Source organism: Trichomycterus rosablanca, chromosome 20 (genome assembly GCF_030014385.1).
Source record: "Trichomycterus rosablanca isolate fTriRos1 chromosome 20, fTriRos1.hap1, whole genome shotgun sequence".
Taxonomy (NCBI): Eukaryota; Metazoa; Chordata; class Actinopteri; order Siluriformes; family Trichomycteridae; genus Trichomycterus; species Trichomycterus rosablanca.
Window position 1 is genome coordinate 27,785,783 of NC_086007.1, and position 21,484 is coordinate 27,807,266.

A 21,484-nucleotide genomic window follows, 5' to 3' on the forward strand; every position below is an offset into this window, starting at 1 on the left:
ATGCTCTGTTTCAGAATGTCACAGTACATGTTGGAATTCATGTTTCCCTCAATGAACTGCAGCTCCCCAGTGCCAGCAACACTCATGCAGCCCAAGACCATGATGCTACCACCACCATGCTTGACTGTAGGCAAGATACAGTTGTCTTGGTACTTCTCACCAGGGCGCCGCCACACATGCTGGACACCATCTGAGCCAAACAAGTTTATCTTGGTCTCGTCAGACCACAGGGCATTCCAGTAATCCATGTTCTTGGACTGCTTGTCTTCAGCAAACTGTTTGCGGGCTTTCTTGTGCGTCAGCTTCCTTCTGGGATGACGACCATGCAGACTGAGTTGATGCAGTGTGCGGCGTATGGTCTGAGCACTGACAGGCTGACCTCCCACGTCTTCAACCTCTGCAGCAATGCTGGCAGCACTCATGTGTCTATTTTTTAAAGCCAACCTCTGGATATGACGCCGAACACATGGACTCAACTTCTTTGGTCGACCCTGGCAAAGCCTGTTCCGAGTGGAACCTGTCCTGGAAAACCACTGTATGACCTTGGCCACCGTGCTGTAGCTCAGTTTCAGGGTGTTAGCAATCTTCTTATAGCCCAGGCCATCTTTGTGGAGAGCAACAATTCTATTTCTCACATCCTCAGAGAGTTCTTTGCCATGAGGTGCCATGTTGAATATCCAGTGGGCCAGTATGAGAGAATTGTACCCAAAACACCAAATTTAACAGCCCTGCTCCCCATTTACACCTGGGACCTTGACACATGACACCAGGGAGGGACAACGACACATTTGGGCACAATTTGGACATGTTCACTGTGGGGTGTACTCACTTATGTTGCCAGCTATTTAGACATTAATGGCTGTGTGTTGAGTTATTTTTAGAAGACAGTAAATCTACACTGCTATACAAGCTGTACACTGACTACTCTAAGTTATATCTAAGTTTCATGTCTATAGTGTTGTCCCATGAAAAGATATAATGAAATATTTGCAGAAATGTGAGGGGTGTACTCACTTTTGTGATACACTGTATATACAGTGTATCACAAAAGTGAGTACACCCCTCACATTTCTGCAGATATTTAAGTATATCTTTTCATGGGACAACACTGACAAAATGACACTTTGACACAATGAAAAGTAGTCTGTGTGCAGCTTATATAACAGTGTAAATTTATACTTCCCTCAAAATAACTCAATATACAGCCATTAATGTCTAAACCACCGGCAACAAAAGTGAGTACACCCCTAAGAGACTACACCCCTAAATGTCCAAATTGAGCACTGCTTGTCATTTTCCCTCCAAAATGTCATGTGACTCTTTAGTGTTACTAGGTCTCAGGTGTGCATAGGGAGCAGGTGTGTTCAAATTAGTAGTACAGCTCTCACACTCTCTCATACTGGTCACTGAAAGTTCCAACATGGCACCTCATGGCAAAGAACTCTCTGAGGATCTTAAAAGACGAATTGTTGCGCTACATGAAGATGGCCAACACCCTGAAACTGAGCTGCAGCACAGTGGCCAAGATCATCCAGCGTTTTAAAAGAGCAGGGTCCACTCAGAACAGACCTCGCGTCGGTCGTCCAAAGAAGCTGAGTGCACGTGCTCAGCGTCACATCCAACTGCTGTCTTTGAAAGATAGGCGCAGGAGTGCTGTCAGCATTGCTGCAGAGATTGAAAAGGTGGGGGGTCAGCCTGTCAGTGCTCAGACCATACGCCGCACACTACATCAAATTGGTCTGCATGGCTGTCACCCCAGAAGGAAGCCTCTTCTGAAGTCTCTACACAAGAAAGCCCGCAAACAGTTTGCTGAAGACATGTCAACAAAGGACATGGATTACTGGAACCATGTCCTATGGTCTGATGAGACCAAGATTAATTTGTTTGGTTCAGATGGTCTCAAGCATGTGTGGCGGCAATCAGGTGAGGAGTACAAAGATAAGTGTGTCATGCCTACAGTCAAGCATGGTGGTGGGAATGCCATGGTCTGGGGCTGCATGAGTGCAGCAGGTGTTGGGGAGTTACATTTCATTGAGGGACACATGAACTCCAATATGTACTGTGAAATACTGAAGCAGAGCATGATCCCCTCCCTCCGGAAACTGGGTCGCAGGGCAGTGTTCCAGCATGATAATGACCCCAAACACACCTCTAAGACGACCACTGCTTTATTGAAGAGGCTGAGGGTAAAGGTGATGGACTGGCCAAGCATGTCTCCAGACCTAAACCCAATAGAACATCTTTGGGGCATCCTCAAGCGGAAGGTGGAGGAGCTCAAAGTCTCGAATATCCGCCAGCTCTGTGATGTCGTCATGGAGGAGTGGAAAAGCATTCCAGTGGCAACCTGTGAAGCTCTGGTAAACTCCATGCCCAGGAGAGTTAAGGCAGTTCTGGGAAATAATGGTGGCCACACAAAATATTGACACTTCAGGAACTTTCACTAAGGGGTGTACTCACTTTTGTTGCCGGTGGTTTAGACATTAATGGCTGTATATTGAGTTATTTTGAGGGAAGAATAAATGTACACTGTTATATAAGCTGCACACAGACTACTTTTCATTGTGTCAAAGTGTCATTTTGTCAGTGTTGTCCCATGAAAAGATATACTTAAATATCTGCAGAAATGTGAGGGGTGTACTCACTTTTGTGATACACTGTATATATATACAGTATATACACATATACACACACACACATATACACACACACACATATACACACATATACATACACATATAGACATACCACACAAGCACATATACATACACAAACATACACACACTAATCTACACACAAGCACACACACACACACACACAAACATACAGACACAAACGCGTATACACAAACATACTGTATATATACATATTATGTAATATATTACACATATTGTTATATACATGTATATTGTATTTTTATATAAAACATCCACACATTACAGTTATTCGTGTAACTGGCAGCTCTTAAGTTTGTATTTCTCTCCCTCAGTGCTCTTTCTTTTCTACTTGTAAGTTTTTATCTCTTCCTTCCGATTCTTTTGTGCTGCTGTAACAAGTTCATTTCACTGAGGGGATGAATAATTATTTTATAATTATTATTATAATTATAATTATTTTATATCTCCCTGGTGTAAATCAGTACTCTGACTGAGAGTTCTAAAATCTAGAGGAGAACACTTTCTCAGAGGAGACAAACATCATTTTAATAACAGTGGCTTTGTACGTGCTGGTCAATAAGGACATAAGTGATATGAGTTCTATTTTGGGGTGTCCACAAACTTTCGGCTCTGCAGTGGTTGTATTTACAGCTGGCTGTCCAATAGAGGAACACAGAAGGATGGAGCTCAGCTACCTCACATGATCATCATACAATAAAGATCAGGTGTGTGTCAGGTTTTTGACAGAAAGGAACCGTGTGTCCCAAATCGATTTCCTGTTTCCTATTCCCTATGCCCTTCAAAGGCATAATAATACTAAATTGGATTTATTTAGCGCTTTTCTTATGTGTATATATATTATGTAATATCGACAGTTTACATGTAGTTTAGTATTGATTATCAGAAATTCCCTTGAGCTTTCTTTTGTGCTATTGTTGTTGATTTGGAGGTGAAGTGTGTAGGGAAGAAACCGTGATTTGATTTGGGACAAACCCGCATCACGTTGTGTTTACAAATCAGATTTGCATACCACTAGGAGGCGCTGCCGAGTAACCGTTGACAATTCGGTTGTGTCCCAATCATACTAAGCTACACTACACACTGTGGGAAACTAGCGCACTACACAATGATGTCCCTATACACTACATAGTAGATTGGAGCATGAATTGGGACGCAGCCTTATTCTGTTGATCACTGCCAGGACTAGTCAGAAGAGCCAGCTGTTTACTCTGAACATGCACATTTAGTAATGTTTTGTAGAATAACCTCACGGATGAGTCTAAATGAACATTATAGATGCAGGTTTTATCTTTAAAGATTAAAACAAACAAACAGAGGAAACCGACTGCTCCTGTCAGTAGGTGTTTTGCTTCAGTCAGTAGCTGGGCTGTACACCGCGGTGGCTCGATGCTAATGCTAATGCTAATTCCACACAGAGGAAGCAGAGAACATTTGTGACTTATTTCCAGTCATGTCGCTCTTCACTCGGACTTTTTAAGGCTTGTAATGTATAACTCGATGTATTTATGTGCTTCATTGTACTTTCATGACGGACCTGGTTGTTAACCTGGTGAATATTGTGTTAACCCTGTGTACTATGGTTAGTTAGTTGTTTCCTGGAGCTGGATCTCTGACTCTGTGAACAGGACTATGGGGAGCTGCTGTGCATCTGGATTTTACTTATATTCCCTCTGTACGTTATTGCTGTTGATGTTGATGTGCCCACCACCTCCTGCCCAGGCTGAAGGTAATACCAGTCATGTCCAGGTGGTACAGAAGGATGGTCAGTTCGATGTGCCCTATTTTGACAAGGTGACCAATGAACTGCAGACCATCTACACCTTCAACCACACTGTGTCCAGAAACAAGGTGAGCTCAGATCAATTACAGGTAAACTCAGGACAGATCTAATGATCTTTTTTCTCATTAGAATGTATATGTTTACATTGACTTAAAAATAATTCATGAAATTGAGAATTAAGGACCTTGCTCAGGAGACCAACAGTGGCAGCTTGGCATGGATGGGGCTTGAACCAGCAACCTACTGACCTACTGTTTAGTATCTGTTTCCTAACATGTCTCCTTTTCTTTGTACAGGTATTTATAGGAGATACGGCTTTCTAATGTGGTCAGTTTTAGCACAGAGAGCCCGTGTAAGAGTGGGTCATTTTGTTCTGACCATGAGTCTTTGTGGAATGAAATCAGGTTACAGGACAGATCTAATGATCTACAGCGTATCAGATATAAACACTTTCTCTCATTAGAATGTAAATATTTACCTTGACTGAGAATTGAGAGTTAAGGATCAAGTAACAGTGGCAGCTTGGCATGGGTGGGGCTTGAACCAACACCCTGCTGATTACCAGATCAGTATCTGTTTTCTAATATGTGGTTTTGCTTTGTATTGGTATTTAAAATAGACTTTGCTTTCTAATGTTGGCAGTTTGACCGTGTTTATTAAAAATCCTCTTGAATGACTTAAGGTTGGGCATTAATAATAATAATATATATTAATTAGGGATGGAACGATGCACTCTACCCACGATGCGATTCACGATACGATATTTTCCCGTTTTTTAAACAAAATTAAATTGAAGATTTTCCCTTTTATTATTTCTCTTTAAAATAAATAAATAAGCCGCTCAGGTGGCGCAGCGGTAAAAAGAGACGCGCTGCAACCAGGGCTGGATTCTGAGAAGCGTGGTATCGAATCCAGCCTTGCTTTACCGGTTCGAAGCCGAGTGGCTGTATGAGCAACGATTGGCCGGTTGCTCATGTGGGGGGTGGGACAAAGAACCGGATGTGGGTCTCTCTCTGTCAGAATGCGATCGCGTTCTCTGCCGGCTGATTGGAGGCGCTTACACAGAGATGGGAGAGGGTGCCCTTAGGGTGTGTCTCTCCGCATGCAACGCTAGGTGGCGCCAAACTCGTCAATGTGTGGGTGGCAAAGATGCATCTGGCTGCTGCTCGTGTTTCGGAGGGGATACGGGTTAGCTTCAATCACCTCCGTCAGGGCAGGGTTCGGCATAGACAGAGAGGAAGCACGATGCTAATTAAACAATTGGATGCTCTAAAAGGGGTAAAAAAAAAAAATAATAATAATAATAATAAAAAATAAATAAAATCCTGTATTTGTGCTTATCTTTATTTATCTAAATAGTGATACACTTTTATTTCTGAGGTAGGTGCAAACCACGCAGAACAATGCTGCACATTTCCCTTCTTGTGTAAAAAATACATTTGGCTGGAAAATTCCGAACCGGGCAACCCTGTAGTGACGTCAACCAGGCGAGGTGAATACTCCCTCTGGAGTATCATTCCTGTAGCTTATTATTGACTGTTTTTAGTAGTTTATTGTAATTTCTATGGATGGACATATGAGCACGGGTGATCCGCTTAAGGACTAAATTGCACATCATATATATCAGCCAGTATTACCGGTGCTGGTGTCTGGGTGTTGACCGTCTATCCTTCTCCTCCTCAGACGGAGGGGGTACGGGTATCTGTGGAGCTGCGCTCGGAGAACACTAACCCTAGCCCCGTGCTGTTTGTGGTGCGTCAGAAACAGGCTGTGCTCTCCTTTCAGGTTCCACTCATCCTCCGAGGCCTGTGAGTATCCTGACGTTACATAAAATAACCTTCGTCATTATCATTAGATTACAGAACTTTGTGTTGTACAGATATAATATAAGGTAATAATTTTATAACGCATTAATATTAGAATATGAGTACAGCATAGTGAGGTGGTGGAAGTTACAGTCCAAAGTTCATCATAAGATAGAAGATTGCACTAGACTGGGGTGGAAATCCCTGGGGCCGCCCCAGTTCCAAATATTATTGTAGATATAAATATGATCATTTTTAAAGATGCCTATATTATCTCGTATACAGGCCGTTTTTGGAATCACTAGTTGAACATTCTAACTTGTAGCCTATTTAAAACAACAGAACTTTTGGCAGCACCATTGGCGCACTGAAATAAAATGTACGCCCTTGGTTGTAGATAAGTACATCATATTGTTTATGAGTGCTTGGGCAAACCTATATGGGGCCTGAAATAGGGCACCTCATATTTCTTTTAATAGAATCTAGAAGCCGTGAGAATAAATGGTTCTGTAGTGTGTATTAAGTGCCCGGTTAGGTCGATAGCATCGTACCAGACACTCAAACCTCGATATTTATTCTATTTCTGCATTTTACCCTTTATTTCCCAACCTAGTCGTATCCAGTTATGGATATGTCACTTCTTACGAGGAGAACCGTACCTAACACACGACCCCTCCTGAGACCTCGGTGCCTCCCGAGAGCCTTTATTTATTATTTCCTAAGATGTGCCAGTTTGTATCGGGTGTATATAAGGGATTCTTTATGACCAACTTTACAACGAGAAAAACAAACAGTCATAAAGTCATACGATCACACGCCCTCCTGATGATCGTAAGCTGAGAAGTTGCGTTACAGGATGTCGCAGTTTCAGAAGCTTTCGGTTCCCCCTCATCTTCCATTTACAAAACATTCAGTGCATGTGATCAAACCTGCTGTTTATAGCACACGTCTCGCTTCCTCTCCGGAGGCTCATTTTAATAATGAAGAATTAACCAGGCTGAACATTTATAATTAAACTTAATATCAGTATCTCTCACTCCTTAAAATGGATAAACATCTCTGTATACGTACAGCACAATGCGTATAACCACTTTTGATTTGCAGAGCATTTTAATAGCATTAAGAGGCCGTATTGGAATAGTGCTGTACATAGTGCTGAGGTACAATGGGGGAAGGTTTAGGAGGTACGGATGGTCTTCGTGGGGTCACGTTAATGATTTTGGCCTCTTAGGTTAGTGAGCTACAAAGTTTTTGCTACAAAAGGTATTTTTAGGTCTTTAAAGGAGCTTTGAAAGCTTTAGGGATCTATAGTGGACATGGTATGATTGTTTTGGTTTAATGGGAACGTTGGTGACTTTAATACACTTTACATTTGGCACGTTGGGCCACACGGGTGGTCATCTGTATAATACGAAGCGATATGGTGGCATCAGCTGTGATATGTTCTCACCCGCCGTGTCTGCAGATACCAGAGGAAGTACCAGTACACTCAGGTGGGCCGAACCCTGTGCCAGCCACCCACGCGTGCCCTGTCCGAGACCCAGTTTTTCTACGTGGACGTGTCCACCCTCTCATCGACCAGCGTCAGTTACCGGCTGCAGGTCAGCCGGGTGGAGAGCTTCACCCTGCAGTGAGTTTCCTTACACATGTTTATCATCACCTGTATGTATTTATTTTGGGTTACGCCACTACTGGAAGCTTTAAGGCTCCTTTTGATCATCGTGGGCACCTTGTACTTTGTATTTAGGAGGGCAACTGGGTACACTTCAGGGCACTTGAGGCCTTTTCGGGTGTTTTAGACCATCTAAGGACCCTTTGAGGCTGATTTATGCACATTAGTTAAATGTATAGCCTATGGTAGGACATCTTGGGCCATTTTGGGGTACTTTATCTCAGTTACAGAAGCGTTTGGGCATTTTAAGGCTCCGAAGTGGCTGATTTGGGGCATTATTTGTATTTCCTTTGTGTTTTTGAGTACATTAAGCATTATTACATGCGGTGTTTGTGAGGTCTGATCAGCAGCGTGTGGGTCAAAGTCTGCAGCCACCTTGACTGATAATCTCTCGTTACTGATATTAAAATAATCAGACTGATCTGTTCTGAGTCTAAACCTCATAACCTAAGACTCTTCTGTTTTCTGTTTCTATTAGGACCGATAAGAAGTTCAGCTTTAATGCAACTCCGTCCCAGCCCCAGGTTTGTAAACGCACACAAGCAGAGTTTACAGGTGCTGTTTAATGGCTCATTATTTCTTTCCTGTTACGTGACCATGAAAAACGATCATCTGACTTCATGATCTCCACAGATTGCTGCCACAGTTGACCACAAATGGTTCAGCGTAACTTCCCTCCTGTGTTTTCCTCTCTGCAGTTCTTTAAGTACGTCTTTCCGGACGGCGTGGATACGGTCGTGGTAAAAGTGAACTCTCAGAAGAACTTCCCCTGCTCCGTCATGTCCATTCAGGACATCCAGGTTCGAAACGCAAACACATCAAGTTCCAGTTTTTCGTTCCTCTTGTGCTTCGGTCACCTTTGTTTAATTCTCAGGTCTTAATTATGGAAATAACTCATCAATCTCAAATCAAAATCCTACCTGACCACTGCAAAAAACGTCCTTTCCCAGTTTGGGAGCTACCATAGCTGCCTAAACGATATTGATACCAATAATGGACTGAAATACTCTTATTAAAGTAGTACTATATGGTTTAGGACACAGCCACTGATGGACCGTGCTTTAAAAGGAGCGTTTCTTTTAACAGAAGTGCTCATGTTAGCCACGTGATGCATTTTATTAGCCCATAATAACCAGTATCCAGTATCAATAGTGCGTCTCTTTATTTTGGACAGCAGCTAGATAGCTGTTCCAGCAGCAGCGTTTTGTAAGTGCTTCACACACACAGGGGAACTCAGGAAAGCCACATTTACGCATCCGAACTGTCCAAATGAGATCAGTTTGTTTGTTTTTTGTTTGATTGGGTGGACTTTTTAATTCTAATCCTCATTTCTTTAATAAAATCAGCATAAAACAGTGTGAACCTGTTTCCTAGACAAGGTTAGACATTCAGCAGTGTGTCACCGTTAATAATTTAACTTGGTTGACGTGTAGGCTCAACCGTGAATGTTGTTTTTTGTTTTTTAGTGCCCTGTGTTTGATCTGGACAACAACGTGGCCTTTATTGGGATGTACCAGACCATGACCATGAAGGGTGCCATCACGGTGCAGGTGAAGCTTACTTTCATCTCTATCCACATTAATAAAAGCAGCACAGGGAAGCTTGTTTTTCCTAAACACACACACACACATACACACACACACACACACACTCGGGGCGTGTAAACATTGTGGTTGGTTGTTGGGAAGTCAGTCAGGAGCAGCATCACAGGGCAGGGCTGAGATGATGGCGTGTACTGTAGTGAACAGGATTACTTTTGGGATTCCTTTCACCTGTAGATAAAAACAAATAATATATATTTTTCTATATTTCATGCACGCCGCTGCCCACGCCTCCTCCGACCCGCGCGCAGCCCTTAATGGAACACTCGTTCACCCATGCACTTACACAGCGCTTCAAGACCCCACCCACATATTCCGGTCATCCCTCCCTGCAGGCGCTGCCAGTCATGCCCGCTGGATGGCGCCCAGCCATGTAAGACGTGTTATAATAAGCTAGTTGTGCTCATCTGTGTGTTGTACTTACAGAAGAAGGACTTCCCAAGTAACAGCTTCTACGTGGTGATCGTGGTAAAGACGGAGGACGAGGCGTGCGGCGGGCCGCTCAGATTCTACCCCCTCTTACCCGGTAAGAACTTATTTAAAACCCGCCGTCCTGACAAGTCGCCCGATCTGAACACGTTCGGTTGATGCTGTGATCAGTAATAAACCACAGACTCCACTATAACCACTATAACCCGCTTATACAGCAGTACAGCGGTACAACACCTTTCTGTTTTGATCCGTAATGGCAGAAGCTAATTCTGACGTCTACTGACTGTAACCAGGAGTGTTTTTTCTTCCTCTCAGATGAGCTGTTGGATGCTGGGAACAGGAGTAAAACTCTGGAAGTGGTCGTCTCACCCGCCATCAACAGTGAGTCTGAAGCCATTCATCCATTTATTAATCACTTACACTCCAGTGTAGAGCAGCCAATCCACCTGCTGCTTGTTTATCTTTCTCAGATGATCAGTGTTGCTGTGCAGCGTGATTTATACATTTAATAATGAATAAATTATATTTGATAAACCCTTTCCTGTGTATTTTAGCTGAAGTGTACGTTGTGGGAATAGCGTTCTGCCTCGGAATCTTCCTGTCCTTATATGTGCTGACCTTCCTGGTGGCCTGCATCGAGAACAAGAGGTAAGGTGTGTGTGTGTGTACAATATGAGGCACAGTGTGTGTGTGTGTGTGTACACTACATGTGTAGTAATGCTCTTTATTTTTCCAGAATGAACAAGAAGAGAGAGTGTCTCTTAAAGCCGGCCGACATGTCACCCGCCGAAACGGGTAAACAATCTCGTCATCGCCGATTCCCCCGCTGCAATTTCCTCGGGGGGAGCTGCAGCCTGTCTCGCACCCCCTTTAACATGTGTGCAATTTTTGACCTGCCTTACAGAGGCTCACAGAGAGCCGTACAGTGCACTGAGAGACACGCTGTGCTGTTCTGTGAATCACCCGTTCCTCATACAGGTGTCTCAGCCGGACAGCAGGGCATGAATGAAACGCAGTCCACCTCCATCCCTCAGACACGGCCAGTTGTGCCCGTTGGAGAGGGGGGCTTCCTCATCCCGGATTCCCTCGTCGTGGCTTTGTAGCTCTTCATGTAATATAATTCGCCCTCAGATTAACGAAACAATAAAGTATATTCTCTTGCTGGGTTTCTAATCTTCTTACGTCTCCACGCCGACGCTGCGGAGCGTTCCTGTAGAAATAAAAGTCCATTTTATTCCAAACTGCACGTGAATAACACCGTCGGTACCGTCAGTCCATAGTGTGGATTGTTTTCGAGCTCGGCGCTCAGCGGTGCAACCGCGTGTCGTGTGAAAGGCAACGTGCGGCCACTGTCGTGGTGAAGGAAGCCGGCCACTAGTCCGCTGGGTGGGAAAAGACGGGACGGGACTAAAACGTAGGCGGCATGTTCGAGGCTGTGTAAAGACCCTGGTTAGTAGGCCGAAGTACGGGGGATAAGAAGGGGTCGGTGGAGCGTGCACGCTTCGGAGGGAGGGCGTGTCAGGAGGATATATTCTCCTCGTACACCATCGGGGTCTCCAGCAGAGGAAGAGGAACCGGCTACGACTAAACTGAGTGAAAAAGGAGGAGAAAATGCAGAAATATAATAGTAAAAAAAGGCTCATCATCTTTCTGTCTGACATATCTGTAGTAGATGTTTGACAACTTTAACATTTACAGTTTTTATCCAACATAAAATATCTGTACTGATAAACTTTGACCTTTTCTTTCTCTCTTTTTTATGCTTCAGCGTCTCTTTTAGGTAAGAAATCAGTGTGTGTGTGTGTGTGTGTGTGTGTGTGTGTGTGTGTGTGTGTGTGTGTGTGTGTGTGTGTCCTTCCGTATTTAGTGTGCGTCACTAACCTGTTTAGTGTGTGTGTTTGGGTAAAACACAGTATTAACAAACCCCCTGACTAACCCACTTTAACAGCGTACTGAAATCTCTGTACTTGCACTAACCCTGCGATTTAGACTAAATGCATTGCTGAGTCAACGTGCGTACTGGCATGTTTAAGACTGTATCCGTGTGTCCTGTGTTTCTTATATGGCTCTTTCAGGGTAGGCGTGTGTGTGTATGATCAGATTATTAATCAGGTGTGTTCCATCCTGCAGGTAAAGGTCCGACCTCTCCATACGAGTACGGTTCTTTTGGTGAGTTGTGTGTGTGTGTGTGTGTGTGTGTGTGTGTGTGTGTGTACGAGTGGGACACATGACTCCTGATTTTACTCTGATCAAATAAAAATATTTGTCTGCCATCCGTCTGGATAGGGCAGTTACGACCTCTGCTGGCTGATTGACGGCGCCTGCGCAGAGTAGAGGAATAATTCTGATCAGGGTGTGGCTCTCCGTACACAAGGCTGATCCGCATATGAACTTGCCTCGTTTTTATTTTAGTGTCATGTGACGTCACACCGCAGGACGGTTTTATGTTCTTTTTTGTCAGAAAAGCTTCTAAAATGCCGGAAAAAGCAGCAGTTAAGCACAATTTTGACTTGAAATGAGTCATTTGTGTAAAAATAAATTCTGTTTCACCTCAACAAGCACCTAAATATGTGTGTGTGTGTGTGTGTGTGTGCTGCACACACTATATTAACTGTTATTAAAATTCTTCCTTCTCTCTATCTTTCTCGTTCTATAGCTGATAACGGCAGCACAGTGAGTTCAGAACCGGTGACTGACAGTCTGGCATCGACTGAGACCAACTATGGATACATGGGTACTAAACTTAGTCTTACACACAGTTTAAAACATGTTTATTGACTCTGTGGACCGTTTCTAATACCATGCGGCTGTTTTATTTATTTAATGCTTTATTTAATACTTTCATCCTTCAGGACAGGAGGCTTTCAAACGACGGCCAATCAGCTCTCACTACGTAGCCATCCGCTTCGGTGACACGCCCAACCGATCAGTATCAAATCAATAAAGCACGGACAAATCAGCACCACCGATCCAGATTATCAATTAAGGATAAATTCCTAAATAAAGGATCATTATTGATACCGATCGTGAATGTAAAGTGATTGAACTTTAATAATAATTTGTGATTTGTTGGATCAGTAACGGCATGAGTTAAGCTCAGACGTGTGCCGATGATCAGCTGACTTTGTAGTTGATTTTTTTGGATTCTTAACAAGCTAGTTACATAGGCTGTTAGGTTTATTTGGTTGGTTAGTTAGTTCATTTTAACCACAACACAAGAGTTACAGGTAATCGCTTTGGTTGGAACGATGTTTGGTTCATGAAATCCTGGCTTTGTTCCGCAGTGACCCCTCCGTTTCAGGGAGAGTTTGGACCTTATCAGATCATGTCAGCAAGCTGTACCTCACAGCGTCTGCACTTATTATAATAATCTGCTTCTTTTTATGTTTACGTTACATTTTTGTGACCCCCTATGTGAAGAGTCCCCAAAATAGAGGGGTTTTATGACTGGAAAGCAGAAATGCTACCTGTCTATGTATATTCCTTGATTTGTTTTCTATTTTGGATGAAGGTTGACTCGAGTTGATGTTTAAATATTTTATGATGTTTATGTAGATTTCACCTACATGGTGGACCAAACTGTCATTCCAAGCCATGACCAGTATTATATTAGCAGAGGAAGGTGATTTAATCTCTACAGTAGCTACTTAGCTAGCGTTATAGTGTTTTGAGAATGAAATATCGGCACACGTCTAGCAACACCGAGCTAAATCGCCAGATAATTCAACATCCGTTTAGACCGTATTTTAATCAGCAGTGTGTTCGTTTCTCAGAACGTTCCTTGGACACGGTGAGTCGATGCAGACAGGAGTCTCTGAGTTCCGTGGAGGAGGACGACTACGACACGCTGGCCGACATCGACTCGGACAAGAACATCGTCCGCACCAAGGTGAGCGTGCTGGCCGGACCTGAAATGATCACCAAGGACGTGATCGTGTACGTTCCTGCTAGCTGCATGAAAAGAAATCTTTGTATTCATCAAAAACCCTGAAAAACGTTTTATAACATGCTTGTGTGTGACATGTTCCATGTTTCTGTTATTCCAGAAGTACCTGTGTGTCTCTGATCTGGCTCGGAAGGACAACCGCGTGCTAAGCAAGAAATACCAGATCTACTTCTGGTGAGGATTGTTCTAAACTACTAAAACAACCTTTAAAAAATAACAGTAAAACAAAACGAAAACAAATTTGTGGAACCTCCTTTATAATAATAATAATAATAATAATATTAATAGCCCTTCTCAATCCAGAATCTTCTCAGATCCTCGAGGTTCTTTTGTGCTTTTGTGCTCAGATCTGGACACACGGATGATTGTATTGTGGATTATTGTACTGCTGGGCTGTTATGGTGTCCATAATATAACATAGAGCAACAAAACATGAGAGATCCTGGGGATTTTTTTCATATAATCATTATTCACTGAAGTTAATTCAGCTTCTGATTGTTTAATCTTAAAAACAGTTTATTTTTGTCTCACCAGACCATAGTTTATTGGTACAGGCACCAATTTTTGCTCATCTAACCGTCCTCCTCACTGTACATGGGGACAACAGCACAGAATTTACAATAATAAATAAAGGGAATTTTTATTGCCTGTCTTTATGCAACAATATATAATGTTTAATGTGTGTTTATTTATATTTATATCCTCTGTACAGGAATATTGCCACGATTGCGGTGTTTTATGCCCTACCCGTGATTCAGCTGGTCATCACATATCAGACGGTATGTTAGAAACTGTAAAATTCTTAACAATTATGACAATTCGTTTCTTTATTATTGGGCACGGTGGCTCAGTGGGTAGCACCGTCACCTCACAGCAGCCCTGCAGGACAGACAGACAGACTCCCGCTGTTTGGATCGCGGCTCATTTATAATATGATACTGAATCTGTGCTTCGATTTGTTTGTCTGTGTGTTAACAGGTCGTGAACGTGACCGGGAACCAAGACATTTGCTACTACAACTTCCTGTGCGCTCATCCTCTAGGAGCTCTGAGGTGTGTGTTCCTGTTAGATTATGGTAGTTAGAGAACCGGTCGTTGGTTTGCCGAACTCGGTTACCCGCCTCGTGTTTTTATCTGCTTTAAACTTCTACTAAGCGATTGCTAACTGAATTGCCGTAGGATTGCTAGGACTGATCAGTGTAAAATGGACCATAACCTTTTTATTTATTAACATACACAGTCATTTGTGTGTGTGTGTGTGTGTGTGTGTGTGTGTGTGTGTGCGTGTGCGCAGCTCATTTAACAACATCCTCAGCAACCTAGGCTACGTGATGCTCGGGCTGCTCTTCCTGCTCATCGTGCTGCTGAGGGACATCCTGCACAACCGTGCACTCGTGCGCAACACTGTGAACGCGCTGGTGCGATAAACACATACAGTTCGCTTCCTTTATCACCTTCAGTTCACGTTGGCACCAAGTTTCCTCCACATGTGGTGCAGCAGTTTGGTATACTCACCCAGCAGATCTCGGGGGTGGTGGGTACATTTTACTCTCGACTCCCTACAGTCTGAAGTTCCCTTCCAACTCAACGACTTCACTCCCTAGGGTTCGGATCTCTCTTAAAACTTCCAAACTCCCCGTGTACTCCACTACCGGAGTGATTGGGGTTGAGGAATACAGAGGGCATAGTGGTAGATACCCTCTCAGGAGATACCCAGCGCTGGCAGTGTAGTGCCAGTGTGAACTAAGGGTCAATATTGGCTATTTTGTTGGGTTTTTCGGTTTTAATCCCCCCCTCTGTCTCTGTGTGTATTAATAGGAGTGTGGAATCCCAAAGCACTTCGGCCTGTACTACGCGATGGGCACAGCCCTGATGATGGAGGGGCTGCTGAGCGCCTGCTACCACGTCTGCCCCAACTACACCAACTTTCAGTTCGGTACGACACACACGGACGTGATGAAGCCGTGAGGGTTGTAAATAAACGCACACACACACACACATACCCCCTAGGAGGGGTAATAATCAGGGGTCTGATAGCAGAGCCATTCATATTTTTTGCAGCAGCTTCATTGTCTGTTTTGCCACCACTCTATCCTGGTCAGGGTCGCGGTGGGTCTAATTTATTGAGCGCAAGGCAGGAAACACACCTGGGTTGCCAGTTCATCACAGGGTAAACACACACACACACACACACACACACTTGGGGTAATTTCTAGTAGCTCCAGTTGTCATGACTGCAGGTCTGCAGGTCTTTGTACTGTGGGAGGAGACCGGAGCACCCAGAGGAAACCCGCACAGACACAGGGAGAACATGCAAACTCTACACAGAAAGGACCCTGGTCGCCCTGCCAGGGAATTGAACCCAGGTCCGTCTCGCCATGAGGCGACAGTGCTACCCACCGAGCCATTGTACCGCCCTGATACACCCTAAAACATGATTAGGATCAGTACTTGATAAGACATCGTAGATGAATTTTCTCTTTTCTAAATGCTTCTCTGTGATTTTTTGGGGGTTTCCCTGACCCTCGGTAATGTTGTATTTACAAAGGATCAAAGAATCGGACGGAAAATAGTTAAAATCGAAACGAAAACCTGAATAAGTCGCGTTTCCCCACAGATACGTCGTTTATGTACATGATCGCCGGGCTGTGTATGCTGAAGCTGTATCAGAAGAGACACCCCGACATCAACGCCAGTGCCTACAGTGCGTACGCCTGTCTCGCTGCTGTCATCTTCTTCTCTGTACTGGGAGTGGTGAGCACACACACACACACTCACTTTTCCTTGATGCACCTCTGAATCTGTCCTGTGTGAACGAATCGTGACGTGTGTGTGTGTGTGTGCGTCAGGTGTTCGGGAAGGGAAACACAGCGTTCTGGATCGTGTTCTCCGTGCTGCACATCATCGCCACTCTGCTGCTCAGCACTCAGCTCTACTACATGGGCCGCTGGAGACTGAGTAAGAGCACACGGCGTTTATAATAAAGAATGATGCATCTATAATCATGTATGGAGAGTGCACAGCACGTCGATGCATCGTGTGTGTGTGTGTGTGTGTGTGTGTGTGTGTGTGTGTGTGTTTCAGATTCGGGGATTATGCGCAGGATGCTGTATGTGATCTACACAGACTGTATTCGGCAGTGCAGTGGACCCATGTACATAGTGCGTAACCAACGTTTCAACCCTCGTGCTCCTTCTGTACACTGTCTCTAACATTAAAATTATTTTTAATGAGGATTTAATTAAAATCGCAAGCAGCTGACGAAGGAACATTTTTTTAAATGAGCTGAGCTTCGACCCCTTCGGTTGTGTCCCGATCCACATGCAATTTCTTTCCATATATTTGTCGTATTTTGAAAATCAGTTGACGGAGGGCGGCGCGGTGGCTCAGTGGGTCGCCTCACAGCGAGAAGGTCCTGGGTTCGATCCCTAGGTGGGCTGGTCCGGGTCCTTTCTGTGTGGAGCTCCGGTTTCCTCCCACAGTCCAAAGACATGCAGTGAGGTGTATTGGAGATACAAAATTGTCCTGATGTCCTTGAACTGATGAATCTTGTGTGACCTGTCCTGCCACGTGTGTTACAAAAGTGTAAAACATCACGTTACAATCCTAATAAATAAATAAATCAGTTGACAAAATTTGCTGGGTCAGAAATAATGCATGACAGCTAGTGACATCTTCATGCCCATATAAATAGGGCTAGCTGTACTGCACCTATCTAAAAGTACATGGGAGGCGCCCAGGCGCACCAGCACCGAGATTCTGAACTCCTCGGCTCTGCCACCGGTCGGATTCGCGCCATCTAGCGGGTATAATTGGCAGTGCCTGTGGCAGACACTAATTGGCCACCGTGTCTGCTAGGGCGGGATGACCGGACTATGTGTGTGGGGTCTTCAAACGCACCTAGAGGCGTCCGTGCAGAATGCACGGGCGGAAAACACGGGTCGGAGGAGGCGTGAGCAGTAATATACCCTCCTCGAATGCAATCGATGATCCCCAGCAGCGGAAGACAGACTGACTACACTGAATTGGGAGTACATGGAACAGCAGTCTCTTGCCAAGGATTAAGATCATTAATCCTGAATTAATAACAGATTATTCAGACACCTATTTGTTCACGAACTTTATCCTCAGCTCCAAATGACAGCACACAAGAGCTCACAGTAACAAAACCTAAATCATTTATTTATTTTTATTTTACTTTGCTTTAATCCCTCACTGATGTGGTCGGCCTGGAATTGTAGTACGGTTTTCAACTAATCTTTGGATTAAAAGTAGTTGAACAGAACTTATTTAGACTTTAAACAAATACATCTGTAGAATAAAGATGCATTATGGATGTTTGTATAATTATACGATGGAATATTATCTTAAAGGTTCCTGTTTTTGTTTGTGTGTTTTTGTTGTTTTAGGATCGGATGGTGCTGCTTGTGATGGGCAACATTGTGAACTGGTCTCTGTAAGTGTCCACGAGGGGGCGTAATCAGACTTCTGTGCTCAATTCCAATCAAAACTGATGCTAAATAGATTAATTACTATATAATATTAATAAAACTCAACAAACCAACAAAGGAACGAATTTCTACATCCACGATGGTGTGTGTACTGTATATCAGACATTCCACTGAACGAATGCTGTGTGGACAGGGCACCATTCAGGGCACTGCACACTCACCCATCTCCTCATGCACTCGTACCTAGTAACAGTACAGAGGTGCCAGTTCACCAGGTTGTCTGGTTTCGTCCCACCACCTAACGTGCCGAACTCTTCACTGTCACAGGGGTGAGGATCAATCCCCAGTCAACACCCAGCAGAGTCTGTCTAGGTCCCTGGTGCTTTTTGATTGGCTCTTCGGTAAACCCTTTCAGCTACCCAGTACAGTGAGGTGTGTTTACACTACTGTGTGTGTGTGTGTGTGTGTGTGTAGGGCTGCGTACGGGTTGATTAAAAAGCCGAACGACTTCGCTTCGTACCTGCTGGCCATCGCCATCTGTAACCTGCTGCTGTATTTTGCCTTCTACATCATCATGAAGGTGCAAACACACACACACACACACACACACACACACACACACACGTAATATATCTCACTGTTTTATCTTATATTTTCAGGTTGATATACGTTAACGTGTGTGTGTGTGTGTGTGTGTGTGCAGTTGCGGAGTGGTGAGAGGATCCAGCTTCTGCCGTTCGTGTGTATTCTCTTCACCGCCGTGGTTTGGGGATTCGCCCTCTTCTTTTTCTTTCAGGGACTCAGTACATGGCAGGTCAGAACACACACACACACACACACACACACACACACACACACTCTCACTCACTTACTATATTGTTATTCTCAACATTGTGTCCTAGTGCTTAAGGTTCTGCACTAGTAATCAGAAGGTTGCTGATTTAAGCCCCACCACTGCCAGGTTGCTGCTGTTGGGCCCTTGAGCGAGGCCCTTAACCCTCAATTGCTCACACAGTATGCTGAGCAATGCTATGAATGTAAATACTTTAAGTACCATACATCACTTACAGTAACATCTTCATCTTGATCAGGGTTGCTGTGTGTCCACGACCACCTGTGTACTGGGCAACGTGCCTCACCATCCACTTACCGACTCACCCACATGTACTGGTGATGTAGGGCAGCCAGTTCACCTTGTGCATTACTAATTACATAAACTGCCAATGTTGTAATATATGTATTATATTATATACTATTATTTATTGAACAGTAGTGGGTGGGTGAGGGTGCGTCTCAGATCAGCAGGCTGAACCTCTTCTATGTGGAGATCTGTAGCTGCCTTCTCAATTCAGATCAAGCCTCAGCTCTGTGTAATGAGTTTAAAAGTCGGTTATCGGTTATAAACCAGTTCATCGTTACCGACCCGACCACCTTCCTAAACACTGCTGCTGACCAGCTACACCCCTTCATGGGAACAGTTTCCCCAGGCATTTAGCAGACGCCCCTATCCAAAACGACTTACATTACAGTTACAGTATACAGTCTGAGCAATTAAGGGTTAAGGGCCTTGATTTAGGGCCCAACAGCAGCAACCTGGCAGTGGTGGTGCTTGAACCAGCGACCTTCTGATTACTAGTGCAGAACCTTTAGGCTACAACTTGCTACAACAGCTGTTACATGAAAAATGGCACAAACACTTCGGGCACATATTTTACAATTCACTTGTGTGTGTGTGTGTGTGTGTGTGTGTGTGTGTGTGTGTGTGTGTGTGTGTGTGTGTGTGTGTGTGTGTAGAAAACGCCGGCGGAATCACGTGAGCACAATCGGGAGTGCATCCTCCTCTCGTTTTTCGACGATCACGATATCTGGCACTTCCTCTCCTCCATCGCCATGTTCGGTTCCTTCCTGGTGCGTCACACACAAACACAAGCTTTACATTCTAGTTTATTTAAATATTTAAATGAAATAAAACAAGTGAGATTTTCATTTTTTATTAACGTTTTGGTATTATTTTATATTAACCTCTTTTTAATTATTATATGTAATTTTTAAATTGTAATGTTTTTTTTAAATCATTGTTTTTATACGTGTAGTACCTTAAAAACTGTATTAATATTTATTAAATATATTGTTTATTATCTTTATAATTTTGGAATGAAAATGTATTTTTATATTATATTTAATATTCGTACTATTCAGCTTTATTGCCCCCCCCCTAAACCTGATATGTGGGTCCTCTCGTAGGTGTTGCTGACGATGGACGACGACCTGGACCTGGTCCAGCGGGACAAGATCTACGTCTTTTAGCCCGTCGAGCAGCGTCCAGGAAGGGGCGGGGCTCCGGACGGACACTGACGCCGGACGGGCATCGAACGTGCCAATCAAACTCGCCACGGCTGAACCGTGACGCCGAGGTTTACACGATTCAACACGAATCAGATCAGAGTCCTGCCACACGATCATCAACGCATTTTAAACCACTGCTGTGTGTGTGTGTGTGTGTGTGTGCCGACCTGTGGCCTTCATGTTAAGACGTTCGTCTCTGTGGGGTCTGACTGTAGCTCTGACTGTAGCTCTGACTGTAGCTCTCGCTGTTCTTCTGATCTTCTCTGATCATCAAATGGAAATGAATCTTTGCACTTCTGTGAGAAACGATTTTAGGAGCAGGAACGGTTACTGAATAAAGTCTTTCTATGTTTTTCAGTACTATAAACGTGTCGTACCATGTTTTCATCATGTGCTACAGGGTCACATTAACACACGTGTAACACGTGTACGTTTAGAAAACCTGAGCTTCATTTGTTTTGAAGAGAATAATTCTACCGGGCGGCTTGGCGCCCCCTAGCGGGCACGATTGGCGGTGCAGCAGACAAAATTGGCCAGCCGGGTGGGAAAAGACGGGACTACAAAGTGGGCGGGGTCTTCAACACTGTGTAAGGACCCTGGTTAGTAGCCCGAGGCGCCTGTACAGAAGTGGAGGTCAGCGCGTGACTCTCCGTGTGTGAGACCGACCTCACGCGCAGATCCATTGAGGTACGGGGGGATACGAAGGGGTCGGTGGAGCGCGCACACGTCGGAGGGAGGGCGTGTCAGGAGAACATACCCTCCTCGTACACCATCGGG

General features: G+C 44.2%; 1 protein-coding gene across 3 annotated transcripts; it reads left to right on the top strand.

The window, feature by feature from the left end:
* The first annotated feature begins 3,861 nt into the window (after positions 1-3,861).
* sidt2 (SID1 transmembrane family, member 2) lies at positions 3,862-21,074 on the top strand. Of its 3 annotated transcripts, XM_063017092.1 has the most exons (28): positions 3,862-4,523; positions 6,139-6,263; positions 7,726-7,890; positions 8,411-8,456; positions 8,631-8,732; positions 9,399-9,482; positions 9,960-10,059; positions 10,281-10,346; positions 10,520-10,613; positions 10,702-10,760; positions 11,734-11,745; positions 12,096-12,134; positions 12,622-12,699; positions 12,818-12,874; positions 13,739-13,854; positions 14,012-14,085; positions 14,624-14,690; positions 14,890-14,963; positions 15,205-15,328; positions 15,729-15,846; positions 16,528-16,664; positions 16,760-16,868; positions 16,995-17,071; positions 18,320-18,366; positions 18,836-18,941; positions 19,065-19,175; positions 20,156-20,269; positions 20,606-21,074. In XM_063017092.1, the coding sequence occupies exons 1-28, from the start codon at positions 4,305-4,307 to the stop codon at positions 20,666-20,668; spliced, it is 2,583 nt and encodes an 860-aa protein (XP_062873162.1). In that variant the 5' UTR covers positions 3,862-4,304; the 3' UTR covers positions 20,669-21,074. The 3 variants fall into 3 exon arrangements, with proteins under 3 accessions (XP_062873162.1, XP_062873160.1, XP_062873161.1); XM_063017090.1 differs by lacking the exon at positions 12,818-12,874; XM_063017091.1 differs by lacking the exons at positions 11,734-11,745; positions 12,818-12,874.
* The last annotated feature ends 410 nt before the right edge of the window (positions 21,075-21,484 follow it).

Bases quoted from the DNA above. Each gene is read 5' to 3' on its own strand.
- sidt2 (XM_063017092.1), top strand. From the start codon at position 4,305: ATGGGGAGCTGCTGTGCATCTGGATTTTACTTATATTCCCTCTGTACG. The intron at 6,264-7,725 runs GTGAGTATCCTG...CCGTGTCTGCAG, and splicing joins CCACTCATCCTCCGAGGCCT to ATACCAGAGGAAGTACCAGT. The intron at 13,855-14,011 runs GTGAGCGTGCTG...CTGTTATTCCAG, and splicing joins AGAACATCGTCCGCACCAAG to AAGTACCTGTGTGTCTCTGA.